This window comes from Phyllostomus discolor, chromosome X (assembly GCF_004126475.2).
Source record: "Phyllostomus discolor isolate MPI-MPIP mPhyDis1 chromosome X, mPhyDis1.pri.v3, whole genome shotgun sequence".
Lineage (NCBI taxonomy): Eukaryota > Metazoa > Chordata > Mammalia > Chiroptera > Phyllostomidae > Phyllostomus > Phyllostomus discolor.
Window position 1 is genome coordinate 16,946,734 of NC_050198.1, and position 17,001 is coordinate 16,963,734.

At 39.8% G+C, this 17,001-nt stretch overlaps 1 protein-coding gene across 3 annotated transcripts in view; it reads right to left on the bottom strand.

Annotated features, from left to right (window-relative positions):
* The window catches only part of DMD (dystrophin), a 1,951,120-nt gene that overhangs the window by 457,500 nt on the left and 1,476,619 nt on the right, over positions 1 to 17,001 (bottom strand). For all 3 annotated transcript variants that reach the window (XM_036016633.1, XM_036016635.1, XM_036016634.1), the window contains one exon: positions 11,638 to 11,827. In XM_036016633.1, the coding sequence (XP_035872526.1) occupies positions 11,638 to 11,827 (190 nt within the window). The remainder of the gene's footprint in view (positions 1 to 11,637; positions 11,828 to 17,001) is intronic.

Below are 17,001 nucleotides of genomic sequence, written 5' to 3' on the forward strand. Positions count from 1 at the left end.
CCTGAGATTTAACTTTTCCTGACATTTTCTACTCTTGTTTGGAGAAGAAGATCTAAATTACATAGATCTTGTTTAGGGTGTGATAGAGAATGAAGAAAGTTAGTGAACAGTGCCCGCCTCTCACTGTCTTCTGTGCCAATGCTTTAAGCACGCACTTAAAACAATTTTATTAATTTATGAACATATCTGTAAGCCACTGATGTGGCTTCCAATATTGGTAAGACTGTTGGAAAACAATAAGCTACTTTTACTGAAGTGTTTCTGGGAATCTCAATGTCTGCTGTCTGGTTGAAAGGTAGGGGTAGCAAGTCAATCTATTTTCCCCATGGAGGTTATTACAAAACACAAAATATTTTTAATTTTCAGTGTAGCATGTTTATTTTCAAGAATGAGATATTTAAGTTTGTTTCTATGTGAAGAGTTTACAAAAGCTTTCAAAATAAGGGTCATTATCGACATGTAAGAAATAAAATCTATTAAAGATTATTCATTTTTTTCTTGGGTTGAAAAGCTTTAAAAAATTAGAGTTCTACATCCAAAACAAAAAGATAATCTCAAATAAACAATTTAATTTTATACTTCAAGGCACTAGAAAAAGAACAACAAACAAACCCCAAAGTGAGTAGAAGAAAAAAATAATAAATATCAGAGTAGAAATTTAAAAAATAGAGTTTAAAAAATACAAAAGATCAATGAAACCAAGAGATGGTTCTTTGAAAAGATAAATAAGATTGGCAAACCTTTAATCAGACTGATCAAGAAAAATAGAGAGAGGACCCAAATAAATCAAATCAGAAATTAAAGAGGAGCCCTGGCTGGTGTGACTCCGTGGACTGAGCACCAGCCTGCAAACCAAAGGGTCGCTGGTTTGATTCCCAGTCAGGGCACATGCCTGGGTTGCAGGCCAGGTCCCCAGTAGGGGCATGTGAGAGGCAACCACACATTGATGCTTCTCTCCCTCTTTTTCTCCCTCCCTTCCACTCTCTCTCAAAATAAATAAGTAAAATCTTAAAAAAAATGAAAGAGGAGATGTAACAACTGACACCATAGAACTATAAAAGATTGTAAGAAAATATTACAGAAAACTATATGCCAACAAACTGGACAATATGGACAAAATGGATAGATTCCTAGGAACATACAATCTTCCAAAACTAAACCAAGGAGAATCAGAGAGTCTGAATGAACTGATAACAACTAGCGAAACTGTAGAAGTAATTAAAAAACTCCCAACCAATAGCAGTCCTGGACCAAATGGCTGCACAGGTGAATTTTTACCAAACATTCAAAGAAAAACAAACACCCCTCCTTCTCATACTATTCTAAAAAATTCAAGAGGGAAGACTGTCAAACTCATTTGACGAGGCCAGCATTATGCTAATTCCAAAACTAGATAAAGACACTACAAAGAAAGAAAATTATAGGCCAATATCCCTGATGAACATAGATGTTAAACTCCTCAGCCAAAATATTAGCAAACTTGATCCAGCAACACATTAAAAAGATCATACACCATGATCAAGTGGGATTTATTCCGGAGATGCAAGATTAATACAATATCCACAAATCAATAAACTTGATATAATATATTACAAATGAAAGATAAGAATTGCACGGTGAGATCAAAAGATGCAGAAAAAGCCCTTGCTAAAATCCAGCACTTATTTATGATAAAAACTCTCAACAAAGCGGAAATAGAGAGAACGTTACCTCAACATAATAAAGGCCATATATAAAAACCCACAGCTAACATCATACTGAACAGGCAAAAAACTAAAAGCATTTCCCTTAAGACTGGAAACAAGACAGGGATGCCTGCTTTCACCACTCTTAATTCACCATAGTACTCAAAATCCTAGCCAGAGCAATCAGACAACAAGAAATGAAAGACATCCAAATTGGAAAGAAAGAAGTAAAATCGTCATTATTTCCAGATGTCATGATCCTGTACATAAAGAACTCTGAAGATTCCAACAAGGAACTGCTAGAACTATTAAATGAATTCAGTAAAGAATCAGGATACAAAAGAAATATCCAGAAATCAGTTGCATTTTTATACACCAAAAATGAAGTCTCAGAAAGAGAAACTAGGAGAAATCCCATTTACAATTGCACCAAAAAAATATACCTAGGAATAAATTTAACCAAGGACGTAAAAGACCTACAACTTGGAAAATTATAAGATGTCAAAGAAAGAAATGAAAGAAGATACAAATAAATGGAAGCATATACCATTTTCATGGACAAGAAGAATTAACATTAAAATGTTCACGTTATCCAAAGCCATCTACAGATTCCACTCAGTTCCTATCAAGATACCAATGGCATATTTCCCAGAACTAGAACACATATTCCAAAATTTTTATAGAACCACTAAAGACCCCAAATAGCCACAGCAATCCTGAGAAAAAAGAACAAAGCTGGAGGAACCATGCTACCTGATCTCAAACTGTGCTACAAGTTCACAGCAATCAAAACAGCATGGCGCCGGCACGAAAACAGACACATAGGTCAGTGGAACAGAAAAGAGAATCCAGAAATAAACCCACACCTTCACAGTCAATATTTGACAAAAGAGGCAAAAACATATGCACAATGGGTTAAAGAGAGTCTGTTCAATAAATGGTGTCAAAAACATTGGACAGATACGTGCAAAAATATGAAACTGGACCACCTTCTTACACCATGCATAGGAATAAACTCAAAATGGATTAAAGACTTAAATGTTAGACTCAAAAGCATAAAGACGCTAGAAGAAAACATAGGCGGTAAAATCTCAAATGTTTCTCATAGCAATACTGTTTCTGATATACCGTCTTGGGCAAGGGATTGAAAAGAAAAAATAAATGAATGGGACTACATCAAATGAAAGTGTTTGCACAGCAATGGAAACCATCAGTGAGACGAAAAGACAAGCCACTGCATGGAAGAACATATTTGCCAATACCTCTGATAAGGGGTTAATATCCAAAATTTATAAAGAACTTATAAAACTCAACACCAAAAAAAAAAAAAAAGAAAGAAAAACCCCAAAACAATCCAACTTCAAAATGGGCAAAGGACCAGAAATAACTTTCTAGCTATTATTCCTGGACAGGTCTAAATCCTAATTCGTTCTCCTCACAGTTACCAGAGTGGTTTTTCAATAATGTAAGTCTGGTTATTCCATTTCCGTAAAAGCTAGGCTGACTTCCCACAGACTACATGTACAGTCCAAACTCTTATTCAAGACAGGTGGCAAGAGAGAGGGAAAGACAGCTTACAGATACTGAGCCCGTTGAGTCCACAACTCTGCCCCTCTGGTGGGCATTTTATGTGTTATCTTATTACTTATTCATCCCCAAATCCTGTGAAGTATAGTATTCACTGCATAGAAGGATATAATTGAGACCTATGGTTAGGCAACAAGTGGTAATGTAAGTGGTCTTCCTGCCCACAAGGCTCATATTGTCTCTATCATACCACGCTGTCTGTCCGCATCAGGTACCCCAGCTGATCCCTCCCAGCTCAGCCATAGAGAACCTTCAGACTCCCAAACTGCCACACTGTCCAGGGCTTTGGCCGTGCTGTTTCCTTTGCCAAAAATTCTCTTTTGAACTCCGTGTACCTAGCAAACTCCTCACATGCTTCTGACTTTCTCTGAGCAGAGGTTCTCCACCTTGGCTGCACATGAGAATCATGGGCCGGATATGTTGTGGTCAGTCCAGTTGGGATCTCTGTGTTTGCAACCCAGAGATCAGCATTTTAAAAAAAAGACTTTAATTGATTGATTGATTGATTTTTTAGAGAGAAGGGAAGGGATGAAGAAAGAGGGGGGAGAAACACTGATGTGAGAGAGAAACATTGATCGGTTGCCTTCTGCACGCGCCCCAACTGGGGACTAAACCTGCAACCCAGGCATGCGCCCTGACCGGGAATTAAACTGGCAACCTTTTGCTTTGCGGGATGACACCCAACTAACTGAGCCATACCCATCAGGCCAGATATCAGCATTGTTAAAAGCTCCTCCAATGTATAAGCAAGACTGAAAAACAGAGTTCTAGGTGAGCTTTCTGGTCTCTCTGGCAGGCTTACCTTAATAATCATCCTGTGTTTTTATTAGACCCTGTCAAGCCCTCTACTACAATACTCAGCATGTCTATCTTCACCCCTGGAATATGAGCATCCTAAAGGCAGAATCATGTTCCAATACAGTGTCTCTTGAATATATTTTACATGGTGATCCAGGAGGTACACGCGCATGCACACACACGTGCATGTATATGCACGCAACTGAAAACAAAGTTTCACAAAATAATGCCGATTTCTACTCAAGAGTGATGGACTCTATTTTCTATTCTACTAATTTTATTCCTTCTTATTTAAAAAAATGTGGTTTGACACTCAAGTTAGCCCTTTGTCTGAACTGTGATTGAATGGCATCTCTCTAAACATGTTTGCATTGCTAGCCCCGGCATCATGCTAGGCACCAGATGCTCAACAAAGATATGATGAATGCAAGTTCTTTGGAAAATAATATATGAAAAAGTTTCAAATATCTACAATAGTAGACAGTCATCACCAGGCAAAAGAAAAATACTAACTTTCATATTCTTTATTTATCAAAGTGCACAGATTTAAAAATACATAAAAAACTCAATTCAAATTGTAGCAACAGAAAAGAAGATGCAAGGGGTTTCCTTTTCCTAGAGTTAGAAATCCTCAGAGTACCTCTCTGTTCCCAGATGTCCCAAGAAACATGACAATTCCACTTATTCACGATATTACCTGTGTTACTAAGATTGCATCCTTCTTTCTTCCTTTGGCATTATCCAGTGGGCCAAGATTTTTGTAAGAAACACTGAGGAAGCTACTTCCTCAATCTCAATAATGTCTGAGAAACCTAAGATAGCTTGATTTGCAGGTGTACTCTGCTCTACAATCCAGAACTTCTTAAATTTGTATCTCTGAATCGGTTTTGTTTCCTAGAAGGGGATTTTTATAATAAGAAAGAGGGCTGGGAGGATTCATGGGTCAAACAAATGCAATCAGAGGAGGGAGGGAGTTGAGACATATGACTGGAGCCATGAACCAGACCACAAGGGGAGGAATCTCAAGTACTAATGGCTCCATATTTTCTCTTGCTGAGAAAAAAAAACTCTAACTATGCCATGTTTATGACCATCTCTCCCACTACATACCACACCCACAAACCTCCTCTTTAAGCTGTTATTACATTTCTTTCTTAGGGGTGCTTAGAGAACAAGGTAAGATTGGTGAAACTCATGAAACATGAGCAAAGATGCAGTCTTCCTACTTTCAGTCAGTTACCTGTGGTGTTACGGTCAAGCTTGGGACCATGACCATCTCTATCAGTTCTCTGAGGCGCAGAGCAGGGAAGGTTTTGGACCCGGGAACGACCTGATTCAATTATGAATACAGTTCTTCATTTTAAGGCTACATTTTCAATTAAAAGAATCTCACACTATCACCTCTTGGCTCTATATAGTTGGTACTTTATAAAAAGATATTGGCTTTAAAATCCCTGTTAAAGAAATAACAATACTTATATGAAATCTCTCATTATCCTCAAGTACCAGGATGGATATTATGGCCTTGTTTTTAGTAAGGAAAGTAACTAACATTTTTTTTTTTTGATTCAAGGAAGAAATTTTAAAGGTTTTCAGAGTGGAATTAACGAGGTTAATTCCAGTAAGGAAGCATATGCTTCATAATACACGAATGCTTATAGTACGGCTGGGAGAAACAAGTGCCCTGTGGAGTGGATGATAAACAACAGCGAGAGTCAGCCAGTCTAGCGAGAGCTGGAGCCTCCATATATAGAACGGCTGATTGACAGTCACAGGCAAACACATATTTTGTGAAGGTTTTCACTCCCTGTCTCCACTTAGTAGCAATCATATAAAGTCAAACGCCACTGCTTTTGGGTGAGCAGATATATCAGGATCTGCTGGGAGAGCTGTTGTTCTCGCTAGGCATGTGGAGTTGCCTCTTTTAATATGTAAGAGCTACCCTTGCTGTACAGTAGTCCCCTCTTAGGCACAGGCATGTGTCCCAAGGCTCCCAGTGGGTGCCTGAAACCACGGTTAATACCAATCCCTATATATACTATGCTTTTTTCCCCCATACATACATGCCTATGCTAAAGTTTCATGTATGAGATCAGGCTCAGTAAGAGATGACCAACAATAACTAATAATAAAATCGAACAATTATAGCAATAGACTAGACTAAAAGTTATGTGGATGTGGTCTTTCCCCAAACATCTTATTGTACGGTACTCAGCTTTTCACTCAAAGGAAGCACGGCTTCTCTTTGGCATATCGGAATTGCCAGCATCACTACTCTTGTGCTTGGGGGCAATTATTAAATAGAATAAGGGTGACTTGAACGTAAGTTTTGTGATACTGCGACAGTCTATCTGATGGCCTAGCCGGCTACTAAGTAATAACGTGCAGGGGCGTCTACAGCATGGAGATGCTGCACATAGGGATGATTCACATTCCGGGAAGGATAGAACAGGATGGCATGAGATTTCTTCATGCTACTCAGAATGGCACACAATAAAACTTATGATCTGTTTATTTCTGGAATTGTCCATTTAATATTTTTGGACCACAGCTGACCATAGGTAATTGAAACTGTGGATAAAGGGGGACTACTGTACAGCACGAATCAAACAATGGGACCAGCTTCTTCCAATGAAGTGTAAAGGCAAACTATTAACACATTTTTCCTTTCTACATATCATAGAAAATTCCTTTTGTTCAAAATTCTAAAGTTGAGTGAAATAAGCTGGGCAGTGAAAGACAAATACCATATGACCTCACCTATAAGTGGAACCTAATCAACAAAACAAACAAGCAGGCAAAATATAACCAGAGACACTGTAATTAAGAACTGGGGGACTTCCGGCCAAGATGGAGGCATAGGCAGACACTCTGTGCCTCCTCGCACAACCAAAAGAAGGACAACAACAATTTAAAAACAAAAACAACCAGAACTGACAGAAAATTGAACTGTATGGAAGTCTGACAACAAAGGAATTAAAGAAACATTCATCCAGACTGGTAGGAGGCACGGAGACAGGTAGCCAGGGTGGAGAGGGTTCATGGCAAGGTGGTGGCTGGTAGAGCAGGTGGTCCCACATTCACGAGCAGATAAACTGGGAGGAACAGCTGGGGAGCAAAACAGACCGAGCAACCCAGGGCTCCAGCACGGGGAAAATAAAGCCTCAAACCACTGATTCAAAACACCTGTGGGGGTTGAGGTGCCAGGAGAAACTCCCAGCCTCACAGAAGAGTTCATTGAGACCTACGTCCTAGAATGTACACAAGCCCATCCACCCAGAATCAGCACCAGAAGGGCCCAGTTTGTTTGTGGGAAGCGGGGGAAGTGACTGAAATCTGGCACAGAGCAGTGCCATTATTCCCTCTCGGACCCCTGCCCCACATACAGTGCCACAATGTGGGTTGCCTTGCCCTAGTGAATACCTAAGGCTCCACCCCTCACTATGTAACAGGTATGTCAAGACAAAAAAAAATGGCCCAAATGAAAGAACAGATCAAAAAGCTCCAGAAAAAATACAGCTAAGCAATGAAGAGATAGCCAACCTATGAGATGCACAGTTCAAAGCACTGGTAATGAGGATGCTCACAGGATTGGTTGAATTGGGCCGCAAATTAGATGAAAAAATGAAGGCTACGCTAAGTGAAATAAAGGCAAATGTACAGGGAACCAATAGTGATGGGAAGGAAACTGAGACTCAGATCAACAGTGTGGACCAGAAAGAAGAAAGAAACGTCCAACCAGAAAAGAATGAAGAAACAAGAATTCAAAAAAGTGAGGAGAGGCTTAGGAACCTCAAACACATCTTTAAATGTTCCCACATCCAAATCATAGGAGTATCAGAAGGAGAAGAGGAAGAACAACAAATTGAAAACTTATTTGAACAAATAATGAAGGAGAACGTCCCCAATCTGGCAAAGGAAATAGACTTCCAGGAAGTCCAGGAAGCTCAGAGAGTCTCAAAGAAGTTGGCCTCAAGGAGGAACACACCAAGGCACATCACAATTACATTACCCAAGATTAAAAATAAGGAGAGAATCCTAGAAGCAGCAAGGGAAAAGGAGACAGTTACCTACCAAGGAGTTCCCATCAGACTGTCAGTTGATTTCTCAGAAGAGACCTTCCAGGCAAGAAGGGGCTGGAAAGAAGCATTCAAAGTCATGAAAGGCAAGGACCTATGTCCAAGATTGCTCTATCCAGCAAAGCTTTCATTTAAATGGAAGGGCAGATAAAGTGCTTCTCGGATAAGGTCAATTTAGAGGAGTTCATCATCACCAAGCCCTTAGTATATGAAATGTTAAAGGGATTTATCTAAGAAAAAGAAGATAAAAAAATATGAACAGCAAAATGACAGCAAATTCAGTTATTAACGACCACATCTAAAACAAAAACAAAAGCTAACTAAGCAAAAAACTAGAACAGAAACAGAACCACAGAAAGGGAGATCACATGGAGGGATAGCAACAGGGGAGTGGGAGGGGAAGAGAGGGGGAAAAGGTACAGAGAATAAGTAGCATATATTGTAGGTAGAAATTAGACAGGGGAAGCATAAGAATAGTATGGGAAATGTAGAAGTCAAAGAACTTATATGTATGACCCATGGACATGAACTAAAGGGGGGAATATAGGTGGGAGGGAGTGTACAGGGTGGAGGGGAGTGAAGGGGGGGAATGGGACAACTGTAACAGCATAATCAATAAAATATATTTTAAAAAAGAGCAAACTGACAGTGACCAGAGGGGAGGGGGAGAGGGATGGTGGGGGAAAGGGGGAGGGGTTTTCAGGAACAACTGTAAAGGACACATGGACATTACCAAAGGGGGTAGGATCAAGTGTGGGAAGTGAGGATGGCTGAGGGGGGAGTGGAGGGGGGGGAATGGAGATAACTGTACTTGAACGACAATAAAAAAATGCGAACCCCCCCTCGAAAAAAATTTAAAAATCGTTTGCAGAGGGAAAAAAGCAAATGTTTCCATTTAGTTGCAATATAGAAATTGCATGTAATCTCCTAAGATACATGGTTTTATTTACTTTCAAAATTGGCATTTCCATTAGTTGCTTGTAAACCCCAGTATCTTGATTCAATTCCATGAGTTGAAATGTGCCATTAACAATAATGAATAGTCTCAGTACTTGAGAGTTTTTATCATGATACCTCCAAAGAGCTCATCAAAAGGCCATTACTGAGCCATCTACCTTAAAAATCAGAGCTGGCTATAAATGCCATTCCTATTCATGAAAGGGAGTTTCAACCTGAGGCGACTGGAATTCACGGAAAACACAATACTAAGAAGGAATGAGAAAATTTCCTCTGTGTTTAAATGATGTTGAAGTCTTAGTCCTACTTTAGTAAGGGAAAAACTGTATGTTGAAGATTTTCAGGGACTTGAAGGAAGTGTTGTATGGTTTTTAAGAATAAATACTTTTTTATGAATAATGTAGCCTAAGCCTAGAACATTGCCTCATGGTCATTTCCAACAGTATTTAAAAGAGAGGTCAGCGCTTGGCCAGGCAGCTCACTTGGGTAGAGCATCGTCCTGATACACTGAGGTTGTGCGTTCCATCCCCGGTCAGGCCAGACACCAGAATGAACCAATGAACGCATACATAAGTGGGACAATAGGTTGATGTTTCTCTCTCTCTCTCAAATCAATAAATAAATTTTTAAAAAAAATTCATAAAATACAGCCCTGGCTAGCATAGCTCAGTGGATTGAGCGCAGGCTGCGAAACAAAGCATCGCAGGTTTGATTCCCAGTCAGGGTACATGCCTGGGTTGCAGCCACAGCCCCCAGCAACTGCACATTGATGCTTCTTTCTCTCTCTCTCTCTCTCTCTCTCTCTAAAAATAAATAAATAAATAATTTAAAAAATAAATTAAAATTCATAAAAGATCAGAAATCTAAACAAAATGTCCTTTACCCTCTATTCTTTCACTATAGGAAAAACAAGGCCATTTTTTTTTTTCTTGAATGACTCAGAATCTTTGCAGTTTCTCAAGATTAAGAGTTATAAGTAAATTTCCATTGTATAGTACTGCAGATGTACATAAGAAATATATAGGAGATCGATGGATGTAGCTTTGCCCTGGACCAGACTTATTCACTAATTTAAGGGCTATTTTATTAAATTTCTGTTATGAAGTTATTTTGACTCACCAGAATTGTTATTTTTGATTTTTGAAGTAATCTGCTAAAAATCCCACTTCAAGTGTTACTTTTTACCACAGCTGATGAGACTATGTGAATCTATATAGTAATTACTAAAATTCTGGGGCGACCTTATAGGCATTTAGAAGGAGAAAATATTACAGATGAAATATTGTTAAGTCAAAGAAGTTCCAGCGGCACATTTTCTAACCATTCAGGTAAGAGTGATCAGAAAGGTGCAACTTTGCATTGCTTTCACCCTGTCAAGCCACGGGAGCTGTCTATACCTGCAAAGATACATGACGCATCGTTCCAACAAACTGCCTCCACATGATCAGACCAACCCAATACACGTTGTGGAGGGTCACGTAGAGTCTGAGGAGAATGATAAGACGAGAAGAAGAAATTCAAGGATCTACATTGCCACTGCCATCTACTCTACGCACCAGAGCAGCAAAGCACATCAAATATCATTTCAAAGTAGAAAACAACAACAACAACAACAAGAAGGGCAGGAGAAAAGCCTTTGCTTATTATGATTTGACTTTGGAATTATTTTTCAACCCAGGGTGCACCATCACTCTTCTCCTGATTTCAAAATATGAAACAAAGAAACAAATGAAGTTAGTTCCCCAAACTGATCGTATTATTCTAACACTTCAAACTGTATTTGCAATAGTGGTAAAATTCTAATATCAAGCCAGAAAACCCAACTACACATAAAACAAGCCCATAATAGCTCAGGAAAACCCTATCAGGTGCTGAGAATAACCTTGAACTGTAAAATATGATTCTCACCAAGACTTCATTAAGCACAGCTGCCCTCAGCTTCTGGTTTCAGTGTTTCTGCATATGAAATTTTATAGCAATAATTTTTGTTTCTAGGAAAAACAATTGTCTGAAAATTGCATTATCATTAACTATGACAAATTTAGTCATCTCATTTTTTATTTTCACAGATCATGTTAGGAAGAAAGCTACAAAATGCCAGATTAGCATTTCAAAACGTATTTGAAAGTAATGAAGGGAAACTGATTCAGTTAGCAACGCTAAATAAAATAGACAATTCATACAGACGCTTTCCCTGTAAAATATTAAATAAACACTCAACAATGGCAACTTTTTCGATTTAATAAACCAATCCCTAATTTCTTTCTCTGAGCAAAGTTTCTCTCTGACCAAAGCTCCAGTTTGATGTGCAAGTTTTTCCTGGTTAAAGTTGTACTGTTTAGAAGATCAGTGGTTAAAAGAGATAATAAATGACTTTTCCCTCTCCCTCTGCCTCTCTCCTTCTTGCCCAAGTGCTGAAAGAAACCAGGCCATATAAATATCGCGTCCCCCATGTATCAACTAAAAGGACAAATGCTGAGATTGGTTTGAGTGGATTCACAAGAGCGTGACAGCAGAAATGCTCAACTTACTTGCCATTGTTTCATCAGCTCTCTTACTCCCTTGGAATCTTCTAGGAGCCTTTCTTTATGGGTGGCATCCTGCAGGACATTGGCAGTGGTTTCAGCTTCTGTCAGCCAGGCAAGAAACTTCTCCAGGTCCAGGGGGAACTGTTGCAGTAATCTGTAAGTTTCTTCCAAAGCAGCCTCGCGCTCGTTCACTCTGCAAAGGAACAAATGCACAGATGCAATTCTCCTCAAATACGGGGTGCACCCAGAGAATCCATGAAAAGAGCAAGGCTAAAGGGACTAAATTGTATCTATGAACAAAAAGGTGAGCTCACTAAAGCTCCTCTTAAAAGCAACAACTAAAATAGCAAATATATATATGTATGTATACATATGTATACACACACATATACACATATGTATATTTGGACTTTGGAAAGTTTGTTTTATTTAAGTTTTTGAAAGTTTATTTTAATATGCTACAAAACTTTAAGCTAATCTTTATGCACGTAAGACCCTGAAAATCCCTACACCATGCCGATCTTTGATATCACTTGAGGCAGGAGACCAGGATTGGATAGGCAAGAAGAAGTCAAGCAAATGTAAAACCATAATAGACAGTTCAATGCTGGAAGACAAAGAAAGAAGGGGATTTGGAGGGCAAAGGAGGACAAAATGATTAACAAGTAGAAAAATGAAAAAAGCTTTCATAGAAAGCGTTGTGCAGAATATTATTTCGTGGAACACTTGCTATTGTGGTCTGATAGCTTTAACTATTGTGCTAGCTTTCTATTGCATTACCTGCCTGTCATACAACTGAGATTATTTTGCAACAGGAAATTTTAGGTGTATTGAAAATAGTAGAGCCAAAAAACCAGACAGATCTGGGTTCGAATCCCGATATTCCCTACCAACTATGTGATAGGGCAAGTTACTTAACCTTTCTGATTTCTTAAGTTCTCATCTGAATACACGTTGCTGTCACGAGAATGAAAATACAATAATGTCTGTAAAGCCTCACACATTATATAGTTATACATTACAGTTGCTCAAATTGTTAATTCCCGCCGCCCACATCCCGTAGTCTCACTTCCTGTTGCACAAGTAGTGAACCAAGCTCCCTAAAGACACAAAAAAATCTAAAATATTATCCACACTTCCTGACAATATGTATAATACATGTACTGTGGATACACGCAATACGCCTGCAGCAAACATCTGCATAATAATACCTTGGGAGGGAAAACAGCCTTAGGCGGTAACAGTCCCATCTAAAAAGATTCAGGTAAATTTTGTCTGCAATGAGGAAATTAGCACTCTATTTAAATGCTGTATTTGCCTTGGATTACTACACAAACACTTTCTGGGATTAAACATAAGCTAAAAATGGATTTAAAAAAACTCGAACACTTGAATATGATACACACTGCTTGTTAAGATGTGATTGTCAATAATTATGCAAAATTGCAATTTATTTCAGCAGCAACTTTAGCACGGGATGTGCAAAGCTGGCAATAAACAACTCCTGCCGAGCCGGCGGCAGCGAAGCCCCCCAGAAGAGCTGTTTATTCATCATGGCTGAGGTTTTTGCTGAGCATACAAGTCTTCTACAGTGTCGTTTCGGTGCTCGTCCTGGAGAAAAATCTTCTGTCTGCATTAACTGGTGGAGGGTAGAATAGGTTTATGAGGATGCAGCTACTGGGGAAAAGGAAGCATGTCACTGAGCTATTTATCAACTCCTAAATAAACTTTAATACTGCACAGCTGAAAGGTGGCTTGGCGTTCTGGTTAGGGAAATCAGGTAAACCTCGTGGAGCGCGAGGGCTGCCCTGGACTGCTGGCTGCCTGCTTCTCCAGTTCTCAGGCACACTACCCAATGCAGGGAGAGAGATCCAAAGGGTCGTTTATGTATCTTTTAATTTGGTGTTATTTACAAGTCCAGAAACATGGCAACAGCACCAGGAATCATGTTGCCATCGTACAGGTGTAACAGCCGACATTGGAGCGTTTCTGGCTACAAAAGCGGCAATTTCATCCAGTTCAAGCTAATATTCTAGGTCGGCTCGTGCATTAGAAATCATGAAGACTTACTCCACCTCCAGCCCCAGATTTGGGATAGAAATTTCCACCCAAAATAAAAGGACAATATGAACCTCTGCTGTGGCAGAGCGAGGCTTAGAGAATGAGACCCCGTGCATTTTAGTATCCGCTTCATCTTCATGATGAGTGGCGCTTGATGCATCGTCGCTCCTGTCCTTAAACTTGAAACACCACTTACCCTCTGCTTCTGGAGAAAGTAACCAGTAAATAACTTTGAGTTATTTGTAAAACCCAATGCACATAAATCACATGAAAGGGTTCCACCGAGACAATGAGATTTCCAGCCAAATCCTACCAGTGAGTTTGCTGCTTTTGTAAATTGGATCCTTAGGGAAGAACACTAACTCTTTCAGGACAGTAAGGCACCATTTTCCTAAATGATACCCGCGTGGTCTGAAATACTGACAACATCAGGCTGAATATTTTCTAATTTGGAAAATACATTAAACAATTCAATGGCAGCAACAGCAGAAAATCGCTTCCAATGAGCTCCTTTTACAGACCTCTTCCATCAGAGGGGAGATTGTTCTTTCCTGCTTGTGTGGGAGCTTTAAGGCTCCATCCGTTCTCCTGAGATCAATCTGTGTACACTGAGTTCCTAAATTTGAATTGTGCCAAGTCGAGACTAGGAAGGAATCGAGGGTACTCGGACGCCATATTTGTGCATTCGAAATTGCTCTGAAAGTACCTCATCCTTTTTAGTTTTCTGGAGCCAGAAGGCTTTCAATGGCTTATGTGATAGATAAAAATGCAGAAACTATGACAATCATAAAGGAATAAAAAACTGGCTTAGAACAAAACTAAAGACCTTAAACATGGATTATCTTGTAAATTCCTCTGTCCAGAGTATCAGCCCTAGAGAATATTTGGCTGAATGTTAAAAGTGAAAATGAGTAGATATTAGAAATAGTAATGATGCCTTACAAGTATAATCTGTTAAGTAGCTTTTATATAACAAATTTTAATTGTCAGCTATTGCAGCTTTATAATGTACAAAAACAGCTGAGAATTTGATGGAGTATGGTGACATCAAAAGGTTTTCTTGTTCTGGCTGGTGTGGCTCAGTAGACTGAGTGCCATCCTGCAAACCAAAAGATCGTCGGTTCGATTCCCAGTCAGGGCACATGCCTGGGTTGCGAGCCAGGTTCCCGGTCCGTGCATGTGCGAGAGGCGACCAATCGATCTTTATCTCACACATCAATGTTTCTCTCCCTCCCTTCTCTTCTCTCTCAAAATAAATAAATAAAATCTTTTACAAAAAAAGGTTTTCTTTCTATTCAGAAGGGCATCACTTAGCATTCTCAGCATGTAAGCACAGGCATTGTGGCGTAGTGGTTCTCAGAGCAAGGCCCACAGACCAGCAGTGTGTGCACCATCTGAGAACTGACTAGATGTGCAAATTCTCAAGCTCTACCCTAGACCTACTCAGCCAGAAACTCTCTCTGAGTGCGGGGTCCAGCACGCTGGGTTTCAGCAAGCCTTCTAGGTGACTCTGATATACGAGTCTGCTACAGCTGGAGAATCAGTACCACTGGAAACCAAACTTGAATTACTGGTGCAGTGGACACTGCGCTGGGCTGCCCAGGCCCTCTTCAGGGTACGAAATATGTTTTGTACTAATTTCGGGGAAAGTTGTTGGAGGTACCATATTTTTTGGACCATAAGACGCACTTGGGTTTTAGAGGAAAATAGGAAAAAAACATTGATGCAAAAAATGTGGTAAAATAGTTAATAACATAATATTTTACCAATGTAAATGTAAACAGAACTCAACAGCAGCATTAACAACCATTATTCCTCCCAAATTTGGGGCGGGGGAGTGCATCTTATAGTCCAAAAAATACGGTAGGTTGTAGCCAATGACTGGTTAATGTGTGGGTTATAAAAGCCTGGTCCTGTTGCTCCAAGTCAGGACAACTCCGGAGGGGAGCGCATAGCAGGGGAGGGGAGGGTTGATTGATGTTGTGGCTATAACCGCATTGAAGCTCAGCTTCCCCTTCTGCCCCATTCTGTTCCTTCCCTTTCTTCCCCTCATAGGGGTTAATCCTCACAGCACTCTCCAATAAAATTCCTGTGTGTTAATTGCTGTCTCAGAACCTGCTTCCTCAGGAACTGACCTGCTGAATTGTCACACTATGAAGGCTTTTAAAAACTATACTTGCCTAAGATGTGTATGTGGATGAATATATGAGGTCTGACCAGAAGGTGTCCAGCCATGTAATATGAAAAATAGAGACATTTATTGAAGAAGATACAAGATACAGTACACACTGTACATGGGACAATGATGCCTCAATCCCCTGGAAAGTAGGCACCTTGGGACCTCACATAGTTCTCCTGATCACCATAAGCTGCCCCATATTTCCCTGAATCATCTGAATAGTTTCCACAGAGAAATAATCAAGCTTAATGCAAAATTTGACACACATTTGTGGCTTTACTCAGTCATTTTGAATGCGACGGCCAAACAGTGTACATGCTCACTCAATGGCATCTACCACCCCCAACTGACGAGTATAGTGAAGTTGTCATTGTTCACGCATGCGCATTCCAGTCCACGCTCCTTGGCTCCCAGGTTATATCGATGTCATGCAAACCGATCTTGTTATACTAACAATGGCTGGACTCTTTCCGGACGGACCTGGTACAACTACTTGCACAGACAGTGGTCTCAAAAGGGCAGAGGATGGAGGATTCTCACACTCTGCAATGAGCCTGAAGAGCTACTGCACTCCTGGTTGTTCTTTAAGGAGATCTATAGGCAATGGAGAGCTGCATTATTACCAGCTAGAAGTAGGGATCTACCGGAGGGGCAAAATGCTGGAGCGATAAAGCTTACTACAACCCTGCAGCTACCCCAGAAGGTGCCCATCCAGTGACAACTCTATATAAGGGAAAATAACTGCAGGAGCGTTGTCTTCAGCATCTCAACTTTCCTCTGAAGAACTGATTATCAATGAGGCGATCAGATAAGTAATACCCAGACGCGTCACTGGACATTCACACTCGTGCGTGTGTACACACACGCATATGATAGTATTCCTAAATAGATCTCTAAGACTCCAGATTTTCTATTAAGTTGACTATCATCAATTTCGTATGGATCAACCTAATACATAAAATGCGAAGGAGAAGGGGACATTTACTACTTCCCAAGGTAAAGCTGAAAAGCTTAATTAATGCCTAGATAATATTCCACTATCAGATACAGAGATGAACAATCTCAGTGCATTGTTTTGCAGGGTTATATATATTCTATATTATATATATATAGAATCAAACAGAAAG